At 47.1% G+C, this 20458-nt stretch overlaps 1 protein-coding gene across 1 annotated transcript in view; it reads left to right on the top strand.

Moving 5' to 3' along the window:
• Positions 1-20458, top strand: part of LOC119385979 (potassium voltage-gated channel subfamily H member 8) — a 70971-nt gene that overhangs the window by 35574 nt on the left and 14939 nt on the right. The window contains exon 7 of the mRNA XM_037653334.2: positions 11809-11969. Coding sequence (XP_037509262.1) covers positions 11809-11969 — 161 coding nt within the window. The remainder of the gene's footprint in view (positions 1-11808; positions 11970-20458) is intronic.

Here is a 20458-nt window from a genome sequence, read left to right as displayed (position 1 = left end):
TGTCTGCGACTGTCTGTGGTTTAACTCGAACCTCTCTGCGCTGAGCATTAACGTAGAAATAGCCTACTTAGCTAAAGCCTTACACAAACAACCTAGAAACAACCTGCATCACGTAGCTAAGGCCTACAAACAACCTAGAAGCAACCAGATTAGTCTTCAGAACCGTCCAGTTTCGCTGTTTCAAGCCGTTCGCGGCTTAATGCGAGCTTCACCCATTTTTTTTTATTTTTTGGCGGGGGGAGGGTGGGTCTTTGGGTATCAAGAAAAAATGTCGCTTGAAACGGACATATACAACACGATTAAGCATACCTCGTCCTGTCCCCTTACATGTATGTGTATGTTTCTCTTAAGCTGATTTTTTTTTCTCAGACATCGGTCAATTACATCACGGACACTAGTGCGCTGACACTTCCTACGCTCATCAAGACAACGTTTTGTGAAGTCATAACAGATACTTAAGTGATATGTCAGTGTTTAATCTTTACGTTACACACGCACTTTCTTTTATCCACGTAATGGTCGATTCTACTTGCGCCAAATGTACGCTCAGCAGCCGAACTCCATCACGCAGACAATTACACTCCGTAGTCCCGGATTAACATTACGACCCATTAACCTGTCTGTGGGAAACTTCATACTTCCGTTTCTTAACTTGGCAAACGAGGCTTGCAGCCCTCAGCGACAGCTTCTATAATTGCACTCATCCGGCGGTAGAACAAGGGACTGCCTAAAAACTAAAAGTTCGCCAGGAATCTTGTGGCCGGAGTTTCCATTTGGACTCGGTAAAGGAAGACTCGGACTGCCCTTTAAGATAATTTTTGTTTTTTCTTTCACAACGTATGTACAAGCGTTGCATTACAACGTGACATCCGTAATGGAACTTGAAATTTCGTTCTTTAAGTGACCTTTTCCTTCGTGTTTATGCTTCCTTTACCGTTGGTCCCGTTACATATTGTCCACTGCACCCCAAGTGCCTTCATTCAAAAGCCCGTTTCGTTTATATTATTCGAGGCACTCTTTTCATAACCCAAACACTGCCTCTCTCTGTCTTTTTATTATTATTTTTTTTTATAACTGAGTATACGTACACCAGCATTATGCTCTGAAACACACTGACTGGGAACATTTAACTTGACTCGGTTTCGTTGTCAAGCATTACATTCTCTTGTGCGTTCCTACTTTTTCCTTCCTTTTTTTTCTCTGTCATTTTTTTTGTATCGTTTGAAGTAACAATATGCACAGACTTGCGCATATGAGCTTCGCAATTGCAATGCATCAGCTTAGAAAATAGGACAACAAAGAGTGTCAAAATGTGACTCGAAACACTGCTGTTATTAACGCAATTAAGCGCTCTAACAGCCCACGTACCTTTCCTAACCACAACCTGAAGTCTCGCCGTCTCCCGGCCGCTCTTGCGGCTAATACATATTTTTGTTAGCATAAATGGAGAAGAAACAAAGAGGACAAAGAGACATGCAGCTAATAAGGTTGCTTGATGTTCACCGCAAAGAGGTCCTGTGTAGACGGCACTAAAGGACTTGCAAAACGAGCGAATCACACACCGTGCGCGGTGAGAGACGGTGTAACAAGCCTGAGAGGGAGACTTCAAGCGGAAAAAAAATGGCACGAACAAGTTAATGGAACCTCGGCTTTCTATCTGCCTGACAGCGATTAAAAAATAACAAGCTTGTAGTTAGGAGTTTGCAAAATTCTGGGTGTTCCTGCGGCAAGTGTCAAAACCGCTGCCAAAACAGGCGCGAGTTTCGAAATGTGTCAGAATTACCTCATGCTGCACCGCCCTGCCTTCGATGTGCAAGCTGCACACACAGGCGTACATTACGTCTGCGAAGGTTGTCGTGTGGGTTCAGGCTCTCTGGTTTCTTGTCACGCGGATAATACGAGTATTTTTACGGTACGAAGCCAACACGGTACAAAGCGAATGAAGAGGGCGAGTATTGGCAGCACGTCGATTGATTGATTGATTGATTGATTGATTGATTGATTGATTGATTGATTGATTGATTGATTGATTGATTGATTGATTGATTGATTGATTGATTGATTGATTGATTGATTGATTGATTGATTGATTGATTGATTGATTGATTGATTGATTGATTAGTGCGGCCGCAGTGACCGGGAATCGAACCTGAAACGTAGTGCTCAGCAGCCAACGGATTGTCGTAGTCGTGTAGAACAATAATGAAAAAGGAGCTCCGCACCAGTGCAAGCGAATAACGGGACAAATGATCAGCATGCAAAAACAACGTGAATGCTTAGCTGCCCAGTACACTATAGCGTACACCATCCGATCGATACACAGTGTCAGGCACAGGACGAGACGACATCGAGCCGAGCCACTATACGACTCAATGAGCCCCGTCTAACTCCTTCTCGCCACGGAGTGAAACCGAAAACCGTGTTTTCCTGGACACGTACGCGCCAGACTGATGCGGTGCATCGACTATAGGCCGGATTCTTTGGCGTGCCACGAGGCTGCCCTTTGTGAATGGCCGTCCTAGGCCCTAACGTTTAATGGGAGCTGGAAAGCGAAGGCGACGGTATATGCTCGTGTGTCCGCTGAAGGGTCGTAATGAAAATCGAGTGGCACTTTCGCTCGCTTCAGTCGACAGTGATTCCGAGTAGCCGCTCTTTGTGGGTTTGTTTCGTTCCGCGTTTTTGCCGGTTGCTTCCAGTCTTTATCTAGGGTTACCGTCATTGTTGCCCTTGCCCCAGTTTTCCATCTGAGTCTGCAGTATAGTTTCTTTTTTCTTTCTTTTTTTCTGCACCACCGCTACGTTCTTGCGAAACACAAGCACCATGCCGCTTCAAAAGTGACGATTGCTGTCTCGCTTTCTTCCTTATTTGGTTCTTCGCTTTCGAGTAGTACGCGTCACGGGTGCACCTCTAATCGAGGAAAATGGTGTACCTTGAGCGCCCTTTCTTTTACTGCGATAGCATTTATATGGACACTCTGGGCGGATTTCTGCCGTCGCCGTCATGTCGCGGATATGTATATATATGTATATCTATAAAAAGACACAGAAAAATAAAGCAGAAGAAAAAATTTCTGAAGTACCCGACCGGGAATCGAACCAGCGATCCCTCGCTCCCCAGCGCGCTGCGTTAGACAACTCAACCACACTCCAGCTATGTGCCGGCGAGAGAACAGTGCGCTATATATGTTTACCGCTGGTGGTAGGCAGATCTCAGAGGAGCTTGGACGTGTTTTCTACCACGCAACGCCCCTACCTTTTCTTTCAATTTGAGAACTGTCCTTGAGACGCGCACGACAATGTGACCCCTTTCCGTACCCACTCATGATGTGGAACGAAAAAAAAAAAGGAACACCGGGCACACCTTAAGTTACTGTATATGCTACCTTTAGGTAGCAGAGTTGCGCACCTCTCTTCCAAACGCCGCTAGCAACCATGCATTGCGGAAAGACGACGCTCGGGCCAATTTTTGTATTGCTCGATGGCGCCGCTGCATCGAACTGGATTTACACTAGTCATTCACAGTAAAGTTAATCACCGGTCTTCGACACGCCAAACATGTCGATCGGTGACCCGGTATATGCATGTCGCCTGCAAAAACGGAGTGCGCTTTGGCCGCATAGCTGTGGTTGCTAGCCAGACCTATGCGCAAATCTGCTACCTAAAGGTAGCATATGCAGTAACTCCAGGCATACCTTGCGCCAGACGCCACCATGTGACATGAGACGCAGATGGGTCACTCCACGCGCCGCAGTTTAAAAGAAAAAGAAATATCTAAGAGCGTCTCATTCCACATTGTCGACACGCAGTCTTGGCCGATCCCCCAGAGTGGGTATGTGCCATATTCTGAGGAAACAAAAACCACACCATCTCCGCTAAAGGGGACCATGAGGCGATGCGAAGCAGTGTTTCGGCATCTCGAGCCCACGTTTCAGAGGGTAAGTGGAGAGGGAGGGGGTAGCGAAGTGGAGAGGGTGGAAGTGGGAGAGGGGAAGGGGAGAGGGGGGAAGTGAGAGAGGGGCAATGGGAGAGGGAGAGGGGAGAGGGGTGATGTGGAGAGGGAGAAAGTGGGAGAGGGGAGGGGAGAGGGGAATGGAGAGGGTTCGCGCATGCGCAGTAAGGGTGGTCACGCCGCACATCACCACCACCACCACCGGTTTGAACTCCGCCATTATATGCTTCGCATCTAACAAACAAACAAACACAAACATTGTCGACACTTGCAGCGCGTTGCTCAAGCACAAAGACGTAACAAATGTGCCAGTTGTCGACGTTTGTCCTGTGTATACGTGTGCGTTCATTTCGGGCGTCCTTTTGTGTGCTTCAGCGGCCCGCTGCAAGTATCGAGCTTCTTGTCGTTCTTCATATGACATTCCAATTTCTTGCTATCGCATTCATTGCTTCGCCGCGGCGAAACTGTGACTTTTTCGCCATCAGAACAGGACCAAGCAATATCCTGAAGGAACTACACCAAAATCGCATGCCACAATTCGGTTTCTTATCACGTAATTGTTTACAGTAACTGAAAATGATTTATACTTCGTTTATTTATGCAATTTCACGCGCCTCGTGATGCTTTTTTTTTTTTCAGCAGGGAAAACATGCACGCTTCATCATGAATTAGTCAGGCTTTGTATCACACTTTTTTCTTGTATCGTGTAGGTTCCTGTTTATATAATCGATAAACTCGGTAAATAATCAACTTGGGCTGGCTGGTTATTCACTGCTTGGCATAAAAGAAAAAGTGACACACAAACAACGCAAACTTCGCATATCTTGTGCTTCCTTCCGACCGTCGACTTTCTCTTAGGCTAAGAGAGATAATAATCTTTAATGAAAATCCCGGAGAGGTTAGCCTTGCTAAGAGACTTGCTAAGTTTTTTTCTGCCTTGTCCCTTGCGACGTCCCTTATAATCACATCGTGGTTTTGGGACGTAAAACACCGGCACATCCGGTCACATATGGTCTGCTCCAGTATTTCTTTCTCTTGCTCAGCATCTCGCTTATACTGAACGAGCAAGCACTCTCACCGGTCTCTTGTTCGGTTCTCTTGCACGTCGGGCGTGTTAATTCTGTCAGCAGCGTCTCCAGCTGTCTCCGTTTCACCTGAGCCGATCCGGCCCAGCTATCATCTTCAGGGCGCAGGAAGGTGCCACACCCACATCTTCCTCGAGGCCTCGATCGAGTCTTCTATCTTACTCTCCCTCTCCGTGTCATCTCTCCTATAGCATATATACATTACCCACCCTGTACGTACACTCAGCGCGGCGGCGCCGTCTCTCATTATTTCGCTAACACGACACGCTGAGGCAAGAGGACGATGACAAGGGGAGGTAAACAACGGTAGAGGGTCTTTGCATCCTTGTCCATCGGCGGGAACAAGAGACGCCGCGCGCCGGTGTCTGAGCTCCGTCTCGTCTGAACTGTGCAGCACGGTGAAGCCCACACAGAGCTTGCGCCATCTCCCTCACTGGGTTTGGCAGCCCGTTCGCACATATCGTATTGCCACACTGCTCCCCATTCACTATTCACGCCTATGTCGGCTTAGTCATTATAGACATTTTCTATGCGCTTACGATACATACCCCATAATTTATTATATCGACAGCACTGCGCCGTCATAATAATAAACCAAACCAAACCTAAATGCACGTAATGACTGGAACTTACGCGTGAGGATTCAGTAAAGTATCAGGCCTCTTTAGTGAGAACGAATAGAACAATAAGTTTGGTTTTGCTGGAACTTTCGCTACAACAAACGTTGCTGTTGGGCAGTTCTTGAAATGGCAATTAGCTGCATAGCCCGCGCCGTACTCCCATGCGATCGAATGCACTGCGGCTGACACACTTGTCCGGAGTGCTCTGTAACTTAGGCCAGCGAAGAATGCTCCTAGAAACCACCGACGCCTTTTAAGAGAAGCTGTCAACAGGTATTTTCATTCTTTATGGTTGACACTTCACCAGCCATGTGTGACAAAAGGGCTAGCGAGGGAAGAGGCCTCTCTGTTACATCGCATTCGGACGGGCCAGTAAGTACACTAGCATGGCTCCACAAGATGAGACTCTCCGCGACGCCATTGTGCCCGGCTTGCAAGACCTGTGGTGATATAGAAAATTATTTGCTTACGTGTAGTGAAGTTGACGAAGATCGTCAATGTTACTTTGAAGGGGATTAGTTCAATATAGTCTGAAAAGAGGAAACAGGGCGGGGCAATTACCTGCAAATTTCGTAAGGCTAGGTCCACCGGCAACCTACACCACCCTCACCTCGGCTCACCTCACCTCACAGCCCGCGTGTTATTTTCTTGGAACTACTCAGGTTTAGCACGTGAGAACAGTTCGATTGCATTCATCTCGAAGGACGCAATGGAAATGCGTATAATGAACCGATGTCTCGAGCCGCACGCTCTGTTGAAAAGCAACCACTAAGAAAATGTGTCCATTCTTTTTGCGATTGATTGATTGATTGATTGATTGATTGATTGATTGATTGATTGATTGATTGATTGATTGATTGATTGATTGATTGATTGATTGATTGATTGATTGATTGATTGATTGATTGATTCTTTTGAACGGATTGAAAAGGCTGGCGCATTCAAAAAACAAACAAAGAAGGAAACTGCCACCGTTTAGCCCAAAAAGCCGAAGAAATGGAAGCGACAACAACGTATCAGACAAACATGTACTTTCCTATATTCGTTCCCCATCCTAATGATGGAGACGACGCCGGCTTGGCTTAATGGCTATAAAATTCAGCCAGCGCCTACGATGTCATGGTTAGACTCCCACATTTTACAGCGTTTTCATGCAAAAATACTAACGTTAGCAGCTCTTCTAAGAACTTCCCACGTGGTCAAATTGCCACAAAGCGCTCCACTATATGGCGTTGTTCAATGCGCTAGTGTTATTTTGCGATGCTAAACCTCATTAAGCAAGCAATTCATTTCATTCGGTTGGTTGAAGGCGCTGGGCTCCCCAAGGAAGAACTGTGAATACAACAGGTGCCACATTTGGAGGGCTCCGCAATAATTTCGACCACGTGGCGATCCTTAGCGTAGAGTTAAGACACGCGGACGCATTTTCATTAAGCATTAATCTCAAAGCGGCCACTCCGCAGCTAGGAAATCTAAACAGTGACTTCGTTCTACAGAGAGCAGAGCTACTGATTCACCGCGACCTTCGCACTGAGTAGAAGGCATTTGTACACACAACCCCTACACCTTCCCACATACCACCCGAGATAAGCCCGACAATTTCCAAATTATTTCCGCATTACGTAGTAGTGGTTTGAGAAGACGCATATTTCTGCATTCCGAAAAGGAGCACGGCTCAGCGTCGCTTAGGAGAGGGGGAAGGGGAGTGAAAGAAGATAGAGGGAAGGAGAGGCCACATTCTCTAGAAATGCGTACCCACAACACCCGGTACAGAAAAACCGGCGAGTGCCCGGCGGCAGTGGGGATCGAACCCAGTACATCCCGCATTAAAGATGGACGCTCTAACAAATCAACCACTGCTTCGTTCGAAATACCTCTCTGTGCGTATATTAGACCCCCATCTCCAGCCCCCCCCCCCCCCCCCCCCCACACACACACACGACTTGGCAACACCTCCCTGAACACAGTATCCTATATGAACGCCTGCTGCACAGTTTTCTGCGGTCAGACAGCGTCCCCGTAGAGCCATGTCGGCCAAGGCCACGGCTGATGGAGAGACCTGAGTCCCAGGAGAGGAAGCGAGAGGGGAGAGAAAAAGACGACGGCGTAGACGACGAGGTCCGCAAGCGACCGTCGGCGGGCAGCAACCAGTCACGCATCCTTCGCGCATTTCCCGTTTTTCTTCTCGCGAGAAAGGAGAGACGGGCCCTTCTTCCTCGGCCACGCTGCGTCGTAATGCGTGCGTGGCCGGCAACCGACTCCCCAGAGGTGCCTCGTCGCCAACGGCCACCGGCTGTCGGGCCAGTGGATCAAGGCTACACATCTACGGCTTGGCAGCCTTTCTTTCGTCCCCTCCTCAAACCGATATCTGCCTTCTCGAAAGGCTGGGACCAACCACTCTTCAAGTGTTCTACGGGAGTCCCATGTTTGCGTAACAAGGTCGTTCTTGGGTCCGTTCCTTTTTCCTCCCCGCATTTGCGCCTGTCATTGATTTCTCGCTCACAGAACTTATCGGCTTCGATGTCGCCCTTGAAAGAGGAGCCTTGACACGTCTCCCGAACCGAACCTGTCTTTCTTCTTCGACTCCCATCAGCCTCAATATCCATTATTTCTCGTCTCTCGCTGTCGAGTAACCGAATCACATTCGCTTTTCCAACTCTCGCTGGCCTTGTCCCTGGTGCGGACAGCGCTACTCGTACGCGGCCGTCGCGAACGCTCTTCATTATTTTGTCTTCTTTTATTGCGATAGCAATTATATGGACAGTCTCGGCTGGATTTTGCCGTCGCCGTCACCGCCGTCACCGCCGTCATGCGCCTTATATATATATATATATATATATATATATATATATATATATATATATATATATATATATATATATCAAAGTCCCAAAGAAAAAAGAATACAGAAAAATGCTTCCGAAGCGCGGAATCAAACCAGCGACCTATCGTTCCGCAGCGCGTGGTGCTAACCACTACGCCAGAAAGCGCAGATCCTTCGGGTAGCTAACGGCGAGCGTTATATACACACCCTTTACCGATGGCAGGACTCAGAGACGGCAGGCGCTTATAAGCGTTTCTTCATTACCAGCGAGATGGCGCGAGGAGCGCGTCGGCTCGCTCGCTCGCTTCTTATATTTGCGCAGGGAGAACCTTGCCCTTCCGCTGTCTGCTCGCGCGGTTTTCTTGTGGTGAGGGGAAGAGGGATGTTTAAAGCTTTCGCCGTGATGTCCGCGCTCATGTTACGGAGCGTACGAAAGTCACTCGAGCTCAAGGGACGCCGCTAAACGAACAAACAGAAGATGAGCGCGAACTATCAAGTGTCACAGCTCGACACTTGAAACACTCTAGTTTCCTTCGCTGCTTTGGCCGCCTTTGCAACAGGAGCGCTGTTCAAACTGAGAGCATCCACTGGCGAGCCTCACTTCGTATAGCATTAGTTTCTTGCTGTCGCATTCATTGCTTCGCCCTTGCGGCGAAACTGTGACTTTTTATATTTTGTCACTCATTCTAAGCTTAACTGACGCCTTTCAGACATAACCGAGTACATCGTATAGCTTTCTTTCATAGTATGACATAGGATTCAATGGAGTCGTTCTGTCCTTTTCTGTGCAGTTTAGATTCGTTCTCTGCAAATTAAAAGTTGATAGGTCAGGATTAGAAAAAGAAAAAGCAAATGTGCAACATTAATAATAATGGCTGGTGGGTCCCAAAACCACGATGTGATCATGAGAGTCGCCGTAGTGGAGGGCTCCGGAAATTTCGACCATCTCGATTTCTTTAACGTGCACCTAAAGGTAAGCACACGTGCCTCTAGCATTTCGCCTCCGTCGAAATACGGCCGCCGCGGCCGGGATGCATATGCAACATTGAACATCAACAGACTTTCCACATTTTCTTTTCTCGGTATCTTCCGATTTTTTTCATCTATCTATCTATCTATCTATCTATCTATCTATCTATCTATCTATCTATCTATCTATCTATCTATCTATCTATCTATCTATCTATCTATCTATCCTTTAGCTTGCTGTCTCGCTGTGGATAGCGAAGAGGTGGAAAAAAAAACTGTTAGGATGAGAGTAACCGGTAGTGTGTGCGACCCTGGTAAATTATTCGTTCATCACGCCACCATTGCCAAATTCTGACATACTCTGCCGGACACTCGCCCCCTCAGGAGTAAGCACAAAGGTCTCGGAATTTTTTCACTAGGGCGCAGACTACGTCGCCCCATAATGGTGACGCTCCGCTAGCTATAACAACGCTCAGTTACAGCTATATGCGCGAGCCTGCCATGAACCACAAGGCAACGAGTGAAATTGTCCACTTTCATTGCCCTCACCAAACGTTCTCTTTTTTTCTCACGTAACTGAATGACTGCCGTGATTAATTAATGCTCACTGCCTCCTGTTTCCCTGAGTTCCTGCCGTAATGAAAGCTTGGAGTGATGTTTCCTTTCTGCAATTTGTTTCAGATGAGATGTCAGGCATATGCGTAATACACCTTTTACAGAAGTACTGCTACAACTTTAACCTCACTCTGCTAGCAGAAGTGAACTAGCAACAAAGCCTGGCTGATACTTTTCTTCTAGGAGTCCCAATATTTAACGGCCCCAAACAGTGTCTCATTGTATATTGCGGCTTACTTATTTTCGCGACATGCAGATGATCTCCGGTAACGACGAGCTATAACGAATTCACCACGCGTTATTCATGGGCGCACGCAAGAAGACCCGTACTCGGCGAAGTACCTCGGCTAATGCATTTCTCTGGCATTCTTCCGCGCACTATTGTTCGTGTCACCCCCCGGAGTTCATCCTTTTGTTCTCGGTAAATGTTTCGTGCCACCATGTCCCAGACGAGCTGACGACACAGCGAGCTTAATATTGCATCTAAAGCGGCTGCTCCAGCGCACGCGAACATTTACTCTATCCCCATATTCGCGAGCACACAAACACGAGAACATGCATATTACAGCCGCAGCATACCCCCCGCAAGAACGGTCATCAAGTTACATTATCATCCACCTAAGAGAAGGCAACTCGTGTTAGCAATGCATGGATGGCGACATCGGCAACGTTGACCTGGAGGCATGAATAATCGCGATGGAGGAAACAACACTAAAAGTCGACCCCCCCCCCCCCCGCCCCCAGACCGGGAGCATATCAACACTGCGCTAAGCTGGTCGTATTCGTAGTCGCATTCTCCTCAATGTGTGGTGGGCTTTTGTTCATTTTTTTTTACTCCTGCGTCTCTGCGCTGCACAGTTTTGTTAGCGGTATCGCGCTGCTCTTTTAGCGCGGCATAAGGTCGCCAGAGGGCACACCATTCATTTTACAGCAATGGGCTGTTATGGGCTCGCATCCCTGGGTCGCTCTCATCTCCGCGGCGGTGGCGTCGGTGGAATTTCGAAATTATCTGTGAGAGAATCACCAAGAACACATCCCAGAAAAAAAATCTAATTTTGTTGCGAGAATTATAATTTACAGCCACAGAGTAAAATGCAACCTCGCAGTTTCTTATGTATAGTGTTTTTTGCGGATTCTTAGTATCGTACGTAAGCGTTATACAGCCAAAATGCTTGTCCATTCCGCTTGATTCATTTTCAGAAAGACCAAAAAAGCAGGATTTCTGTAAGTGGCGTAGCAAACAAAAATGAAACCAGAATATTTGTTTCGTGAAACAAAGGACACAGCGTCAGACAACTAATCACTCAAGGTGCCAAATTCGGTTGAAATTCTGTCTCGTCGTAGATGGATTCCTTAGCCACGTGGACAACTATTTAAGAAGCATTGGTCCTTTCAAGTACATAAGAAGCTCGTTACATGATGTGCGATTACAGCAGATATACATATACTTCTACCATCGTCTAGGTTCTACCGTAGCTTCTTTATTGTACGAACAAAAATGTTCTTACACATGTGACGAAGTGCACGCCGAAAATCACAGCTGGGCGGTTTATTCATTACCTGTGTTAATCTAACACCTGCTTCTAGCACTCCAGACGTAACAAGTTAGGCCATTATGCAGCAACATAAGAGGGCGAAGATAAATTTGTACCGATGAATATCCAGAACAGATGAACGCAAACATGTCATTCCGCCACTCTGCCAAAGCGCCACTCTAACCGTTACGCCTTCTTTTTTTTACATTCAGACATCGGCCTCAACTTCCGCACGACCTTCGTGAACAAGAAGGGCGAGGTGGTGGCCAAGCCCAAGTCCGTGGCCCTCAACTACCTGCGCGGCTGGTTCATCGTCGACCTGCTGGCCGCGCTGCCCTTCGACTTGCTCAACGCCGCTGGACTGTACAGCAGGGTGAGGGCGTCTAAACATCACCACTGGATTGGTTAACGGTGCTCGTACGAGCGAGACTGCTGCTAACGTTTTAGCCTTTGTCACGCTGCCTACAGAGATTTAAGAATGCTCCGTCCCAGCACCTACGCGCAGTGTGGAGAAAACCAACGCTCACTCGAATCGCGCAGTAACTAATGATGCCAAACTACAAAGATTTCGAAAGTAGAATCCAAAGCACAGTAACGATAGTGTTATCAATAACGCAATCTTGATATTGGTGGTACTGTCGAGCGCGTTATCTATAACGTTAAATTACGCGGTGCAGCGCCATCTATTAGCACCAACATAAACGTGGAGAAGTTTGTACCCGGTTGCATGAACCAGCTCCGTTACCGATAGTCAGCTAGTGATAAACTTTTCTGGTACTACCACTAGCCGAGATTCTAATGGTACGGGTCGTACCATGAATAGCGAATCAGCAATAGTGCAACCAGCGATTGTTCTTGTTGCGCCATATATCGATAGTTGTTAGTATCGAAATATTGATAATGTTATCGATTGTAATGCTATGGATACTCGGTGGCTCTTTATCGACGGTATTAAAGAGATATAAATAAAATTAAGTCTGTTTACCGATAGCTCGCAAAAGTAATGTAAAGCCAGTACACGTTAAGAATTTCGACGTGTTAGCGAGTGAACACTGGAGGTTTTTTTTTGTTTTTTTCGAGTGTCTGTTCCGCTCTAACTTGCTTGCTGTGAAGAGGGTGAGGTGAGGCTTATATCACCTCGGCTTCTCCGTGCCTGTACAAGCTGCAGCTTAAAAAGAAAAAAATTAATGGTTTACAAAAAAAAAAAAGAACACGCAGAAACGGACTAAATGTCAACCAAAAATCCCAACCATAGCTGTTTGCTTATTCCCTGTGAACATCTGGTGCCCGAAATAACTAAACAATGTATTGACCTTCCTAACATCTGCTGGTGTCACAGAATTTACGCACCGACTCCTTTCATCAGCGTCCCGTTGTCACAAACGTGCCAACGTATAAGCGCGTAAGTAAGCAAGCAAAATCCACCAGACTTCAAATATTTATTTATTTTTATTTTTCTATCGCTCGATACGACGCAGACGTCGTAATGAACTGCCCCGAGGCAATAAAACTGGATGTTTTGGCCGCGTCGCTCCCCGACACGGCTATGGTATACACACCAGAGCCCGAAATAGCTAGCACCACGATAGTAGCTTTGTCATATCCCGCCAGTAACTTCCGACTTCGCGAGCTGTCCAGCGGAAAAGAAAAAAAAAATGAAAGCAAAGAAGAAATGGAACGTTGGTCACGACAGCGGGTCATTAGCCCAAGGTCCAGCGGTGATAAGGTGACCGAAAGAAACGTGAACAAAAACCAAGTTTCCTCCAAGAAACGCTTGGTAGAAAGAAAGGAAGAAGGCTGTAGGGAAAAAGGGGAGCTTCTAGGAACGACGAAAATGGCGCCGAAGCTGTCACCACTGGTGCGGAAGAAAGGAACAGTCAGGAGAAAACGACGGCACCGCGACGAACACCGGGTGCCTGAATCGGGACGCGTAGCTGCGCAGCAGCCGGTGGACTTACGTACGAAACGTACGACGAGCGGAAATTGAGGCTGCGCGTACACGAGGCGCTCGCTCCGTGGTCGAAACGCTCGGCAATCTTACCCGGACGTGTCTCGGGTGCGCGCTTGAGCGACCGGCACGACGTCGAGCACCAGCCTGCTCGCTCGTTCGAGCCACCGCGCAATTCAAGTGCGGCGCCTCGCTGGAAAAGGAGGTACGGATAAGGGAAGCGGCTGCAGAGGACGGGCTCCGTCGAATCGCGCGAACACCTACGCCGCACCTCTTCCCTTCGTCTCCTGTCTCCTCTTCTCTGGCCCACCTCAGCGCTAGCTACATCAGCAAATGTGTATGTCTGGTGTGGTAACTGTGTGTCTGAACTTGCACATACACACACACGCACACAATCGATCAGCCGTTTTTGATAAAAGGCACGCTCTTTTTTGAGGACCTACCTTGTAACCAGGGGCGTAGCCAGAAATTTTTGGAGGGTAGGAGGGTTCAAACACCTTTTATGTATGTTCGTGCGTGTGTTTGTATGTGCGCGTGTATATAGACACAAAAATTTTTCGGAGGGCCGGGAGGTGAGGGGTGTTTGAGCCCCCAACCCCCCCTCGGCTACGCCAATGCTTGTAACCCTTCCTACAGACGCGCCATCAAACCGTTGTGTTTCCGGAAGGAACAGTCTACAAGAAAGCATCGCATCTTTTTCTTCCGTTCACGAGCAATACTTGTCTGCTTGGACGCGTAACGACTTTGTCCTGTGAGAATTCATGAGTCGCTCAGGTACCCCAGTCATCGGCTTCGGTAACCAGGCAAAGCCCTGGGGCTACTACGCTGTACCGTCATCGCGGTTTTGTAGTTCGGCCGCCCGAAATCTAGAAGGCCAGTCGCAAATTATTAAGAGAAATACGAACGATAGTGCGCAAGTTATTGAGCGTATCTGGGTCTGTGCACATACTGGTATGGATGGAAAGGCACATACCCGAATGCCAGCGCAACAGTCAAAGTCTCGCGGCACATCATCAGCGCGAACACGGCCGAAGCCATCGAACACAAAAATTTAGTTAGGCAATCCATAAAAAGTCTGTATGTAAAATTTCAGACGTCTTTATATTGCCCGTACAGCCCCTGACCCGTGGCCTGATTTACTGCCCTCTACTTACCTTTTAGACGTTATTAAACTGTGCTTTCGCACAGTTTAATAACGCACGAGTAAGGAACAAACAGAACACCGCGAGCGCAGTTTTCTTTTTGTTCTTCTTTTTTTCTACGCGACCAACCTGTATATCTCGCATGTGTCGACGACAACCATAAGAAAATTGCTGAATAAGGGTGCAGCCCAAGATAGCGGCCAGGCGAGCACCGAACATCGTGCGACCAATCTCACTGAGCTCACTGTACGTTACTTACTCGTGTCCTCGTCTTTTCGCGCAGTTTAGTAACGTCTCAAAGCTATGAACCAACTAGCCCGCCAGAACGTCTTACTGAAGTCTATACTTACCGTTGACTATGATGAGCGCAGACTCTACTCAAGCCCGTCCGTTTGAAAGTCTGTGAACCGCGATAGAACAAAGTCAACGTACGTGTTTACTACTTTATTTCATAGAATGTAAATTTTATATATCGCGAAAGAGCTTACCAAAAAAGTTTACAAGAAGGAATGTGCGCATATCTGTTACAGGGTACAACTGCGCAGACGTATCGCTGCGGTAGAGGGTACGTGCTAACTCCACGTTTGATAACTCGACCATAAAGGAATGGGCCACGAGGTAAAGCAAACGGCAGTGTGCCTGTCATGCGAAGCGCGGTTGGATTCCGCATTGCGTCCTCATAACGCTGCCACCAACTGCGCACCTCGCACCACGCGGTTTTCTCAATCGCACTCTCCTCTTTTGCGCACGCGGGTCTAAGCGGAAACCGCGGATGTTTTGCCTTGCAAATTAGCGCTCACTCTATGCATGGCATTATTTCCATGGCGAGGAAATGGTTCGCGTGGTGCGGCATTATGCGAGGTAAACAGGCGAAGCCCAATATAGAAGAAGCTCAGACGTGCGCTCGGCAAGCGTGGGTGTATATACCTGTGGCGATGTGGCGAGGGCTAAATTTGAAGTAAACAAAAACAACGCGAACAGGATAGAGCCAGGAAAAGAAGGTTTCTTTATTTCAAAAAAAAAAAAGAAAGGGAAAAAGCGAGGACAAAGGCCAAGTCTTTTGTGATACGAACGAGGCAGCGGAGAGAAAAAAAAAAACAACGTACGAAAGTGGGAAGAACCGCGAACGTGCGGCCCACATTGGAGCGCCGCACCTCGAGTAAACAATTCGAGATGCGACGCTTCCAAGGGTTAATCCAAACACGGAGCCACTGCTCCCCCCCCCTCCCCCCTAAAAAAATAATAATAATAACATTACGGGCCTCAGAAATGGGGAATATACGGGTACCTGGTACCCATCAAGCTAACAAACAGATAGCAAATCGTAAAAATCAAGAAAAGTGAGAATATGAGAGCTCGAAGAGAAGATGGGGAAAGAAATAAACAAAAATGCTTTGCGCAATTCCAGTACCGTGGCACCTTTCCAAGAGCACCGGGTTTGTTTGCCGCTCAAACAAGCTCCGCGAGAGAACACCGCATAGCGTGAACCAGCTATAACGAAGCATCGCGAACGGAGGCAAGACTAGGAGAAAAGGAGGAAGTGGAAATCAATCTTGGCCACGTCTCGGCGAACCGAATATGGTTAAAAAGAACAACGGCAACAAAAACGGCGCGTTTACCCGATGAAGAAGGGATGACAAAAATTACAGTGCAGTTCACGTTTCCAAGTCTTTTCTGCCGCAAGGCCCTGGTAAGCCCTTTCTGCCTTTCTCACCTAAACAAGCAGCGCGCGATGCTTCCAAGTAAGGCGCCAACCGAGTTTTCGTTTTCAGTAATTGGATTATCAACCACCTCTCGAAACAACCACGTCGCCCTGTTAAGTTCATCCCTGCCTCTAGCACAGAAGCCTCAACGCGACAGCCGTGCGTCGGTACACCGGCAAAACAGGGCGCGAATGCGAGCGCACGTACGCATACGCACGCGCAGACACAAGCACATGCAAGAACGCAGACATATCAACACACTCCCACCCGCAAAGATAAGTCAAGCAAGGCGACGACGGCTCAAGATCGAACTTAACGTAGTTACCTCTAATCAAGGGAGTGAACTCGTGGTGCTTTTTATATTGTAAGAAAAAAAGGAGAATCAGGAGAATGTCTGGAGCCTTCTTCTCTCTATCATTATCCACAGCAGAAGCAGTTACATCGTGGAGGGTCCGCCTTAAAGTGGCAAGTAGTGGGTTCGATTCCCAGTGCCACTGTTAACCGGTTTTTCTAAAGGGAATCCCGACCTGACGCTAGCTGGCGTTGACCTAGATTTCGAAAAGGTGCCGCTTCGTCTTTCTTCTCTCTCTCATTTCGCTTCACCTCCTCCCGACGACGCAGCACTGTGCTCCCTTAAGGGTCGCAGAAATTAGCGTCTTTCACAACCTCAAACCCCCGCCGTTCCCCAACACCTCCCCACCTTTTTGCGGAACAAAAAGACGATCCTGCCTGTTTCCCAAATTTGCATCTCTATATTAGACGGAAACATTATCCAGAGTTAATTCTATCTATCTATCTATCTATCTATCTATCTATCTATCTATCTATCTATCTATCTATCTATCTATCTATCTATCTATCTATCTATCTATCTATCTATCTATCTATCTATCTATCTATCTATCTATCTATCTATCTATCTATCTATCTATCTATCTATCTATCTATCTATCTATCTATCTATCTATCTATCTATCTATCTATCTATCTATCTATCTATCTATCTATGTGAATCTCGCCGATAACGTGACATCCAGTATCCACATTGCCAGATATAGTTTTGTTTGTACGGCGCGTCTGCAAAGGAGGGTCATAGAAAACAATCAAGCAAAATAGCCCTGAGGAGCTCGGGCCGGAACCACGGGCCGGGGCCACCAGTAATGAGCGTGGTCGGCGCTTTCCTTTCACCTGTTTTCGCCGCAGTGCCTTTCTAGGCAAGTCATGTCGCATTTGCTTTGGGTCGAGCAATGTTACACTTGTTTGATGATCTGGAGTGTTTCCACTCGCTCTTCCATTCCCTTTCCTTCTCTCTTCTTGCTTGTTTTGTTTTTCGCCCACCCGCTGTAGTCAGCACCGTTGCGCTAGCCTCATACCTGACGGCCCGGCTTAGCGATGAACTGGAAAGAACAAACACAAGGAACGGTCTGCTGGGCATGGAAGCGTCCAACCAATGGGCCTACAATGTCCCTGTCATTCACGCTCACTCGAAGAGGCGGTTGGCAAACGCGCTTGCCCTCACGGTCTGAATTCTCATACAGCACCCCAAAAAAAAGACCAAAAGTGTACAAAAAGAGCCAGACCGTCTGCTCCAATGCGACTCGCTCTCTGTAAACACACGCCTGTCAATCCCGGCTCCGAGTGACGGTTCGCTTTATAACGGCAAAGCGTTAGCTCCGACTGCAAACCCGGAGGTTTTTAGACAGCTCATGCGCCGTGTACTGTAGGAGTAATAAAAAAAGCAAAAGAGCCACATCATTTAACCTTGAGTTTGACGCCGTAATCGCACTAGCGCGTTTACATAGCGCAGTAAGCTCGCAGCTTAAATTAAACCTGCGTGTCCTCAGGAGAACTTGTTTTCAAAATAATTTCTATCACCGGCAGGCGGGAAATCAGTGCAAAAGTCATCGCTTATGCAAAATCTAATTTCGATTACCAAAACCCCTACTGCTCCCATTGTCATTCCCGCAGCTTATAATACCATGACACGTCGTAGCACTTACATTTGTTGCCTCATCTCCTACTTTGTTCTCAGTAGATCAAATCTGTAAGTTCATGAAAACATATTCACCCTAGTTCGGTGTAAGTGCAACTAAGTGACAAGCAAGTGTTTGAAAGATAGTCGGTTACTGTCACTTTCGCGACGTGACGAAGAAATTGCAAAAGGCATACTACCGCCATATATAATTCATATAATTAAAACGACAATAAAGAAGTCGAAGGTGCATTGAACTTTTCTACTCGTTTTTCATTTTTTTTTTTCGCAATGCTAAAGTTCAATGAGTGCGCACGTACACTTCAATGCAGACTCAATAACGCGAACTATAGCGCCTTGTAAAACTTTTCTATAATTACGTCTACTGTTTAGAATGAAAGAGCGTGACACAGAATACAGAACAGTGGGTAGTTGAACGCGATTCTCTAGAAAAGTTGTCCTAAGGACAAAGGATCGTGCTGTTCACTCTCTGCTTCTCCTGCTTCGTCCTTTAGAGCGCTAATATTATTCCTGTTAGTATTACGAACCAACATTACGAACGCCTTCTACGTGTAGAACTATGTGCGGAAAATAGCAGGAACGCAGGAAAATAGGTGTCTCCGCTATTTTCCGCTCATACATTTACAATACGCTGCACCAACTGGTCCAGCGCAACATGCACCACCGTGGCCTTCTACTCGCTTTTGGTTTTCTTAGCATTCGTTAATAATTATTTGCGGTTCTCTCCTAATCGACACGCCTTATTGCACGCAGGTTTCTACGTCACTTTGTGCTGTACGCTTTAAAAAGAAAAACAATAATATCAAGTTCGAATCAATCTGTCTGTCATTGTTCTCTCCGGTCCATGCATGTGTTTGCCAAGCGGATTACATCGACTGCGGGAACGCGCACTTAGGCGGGAGCGAGAGAGACTGCTCAAATCTCGGCAAACCCGCGTTCTATCCCGACAATCCGAGCGAGCGAAGCGAATTCAAAGCCGAAGCGCTTACACACTGGGCACGAACAAGATTCGTGTAGCGTAGAAAGGAACGGATTACGAGAATTTCATCCTGCTTTCGTGTTTCCCCACGGCGATTCTCCTTAATTGAACTCGACCTTTTATTTCTCCTTGCGTAACAACCTATCCCTGCCTGTGCGGGATCATTACGTATTTAGCGGGCGAACGCGTAGCGTAATGAGTACAACCACTTTCGATTCACTCTCCTGCGTTCGTTGTTTTCTCTGCTGAAGTGAATGGTTCGGAAACGACTAAAAGAAATGAAAATAAGCCAGTGTAACAACGACCTATAAAAGTAGTCCGATACTACTGAAAGCAGCCCGCGCAAACCTGGCTCTATAATTAGCTCGAGCCTCGCGAGGTTTTTAAGTTTTGCGCCTCTTCGCGCAATCCGTGCTTCTCTGACGTAGAACACTTTCTATTTTCGAGCTTTTTAATCGAGAAGGAATTCGCCCCGTGGCGAGGCTTAAGTGACGGTACTGTCCCTGCCACGCGCACCGTTTGCGACGAAGATCCCGACCCGTATATGCGATAATCGGGAATTACGGTCCCCTCGTTACCGGAGCGATTAAGGAGGACCGAAGCACTTTGCTCGGGGCTGCAGAAGTATAACAATCAACGAAGCGGTGATAACAAGTTCTTTCGAAGGTAGCTTACTCGAGCCTCGTTTGATTAGCGCGGGATGGCGGAGCATGTGAATTTTCTTGCGTTTCTTTTTTTTTGGCGCAGGATCCTTCAATGGAAAAACTAAGCTTTTTTGTGTATCAGTTTTGCAGCAAGCGAGTAAAGAAAAACGCAAAGAAAGAACAGACGAAACAAGGGGTACGTAGTACAATGTCACCATCACGTATGCATAAAGATTGTAAGAGGTTACAAACCTGACCTATCGCTTGTTTCAAGAACACGCCACAGCATTTGCTGCTGGTTTTATATGTTCATTACTCCACTGAGCGTGCCTTGTGAGAAAGCACTGTATTAATACAGCTTATTTAAAATACTGATAGAGTTATTTTAATATTACGGCAGCTTTTCCTGGGAAGCAACTTCTTGAGCACTGTTCAGATAGACTTCGTAAATTT

Source organism: Rhipicephalus sanguineus, chromosome 3 (assembly GCF_013339695.2).
Source record: "Rhipicephalus sanguineus isolate Rsan-2018 chromosome 3, BIME_Rsan_1.4, whole genome shotgun sequence".
NCBI lineage: Eukaryota > Metazoa > Arthropoda > Arachnida > Ixodida > Ixodidae > Rhipicephalus > Rhipicephalus sanguineus.
This window is presented reverse-complemented; position numbering and strand designations above follow the sequence as displayed.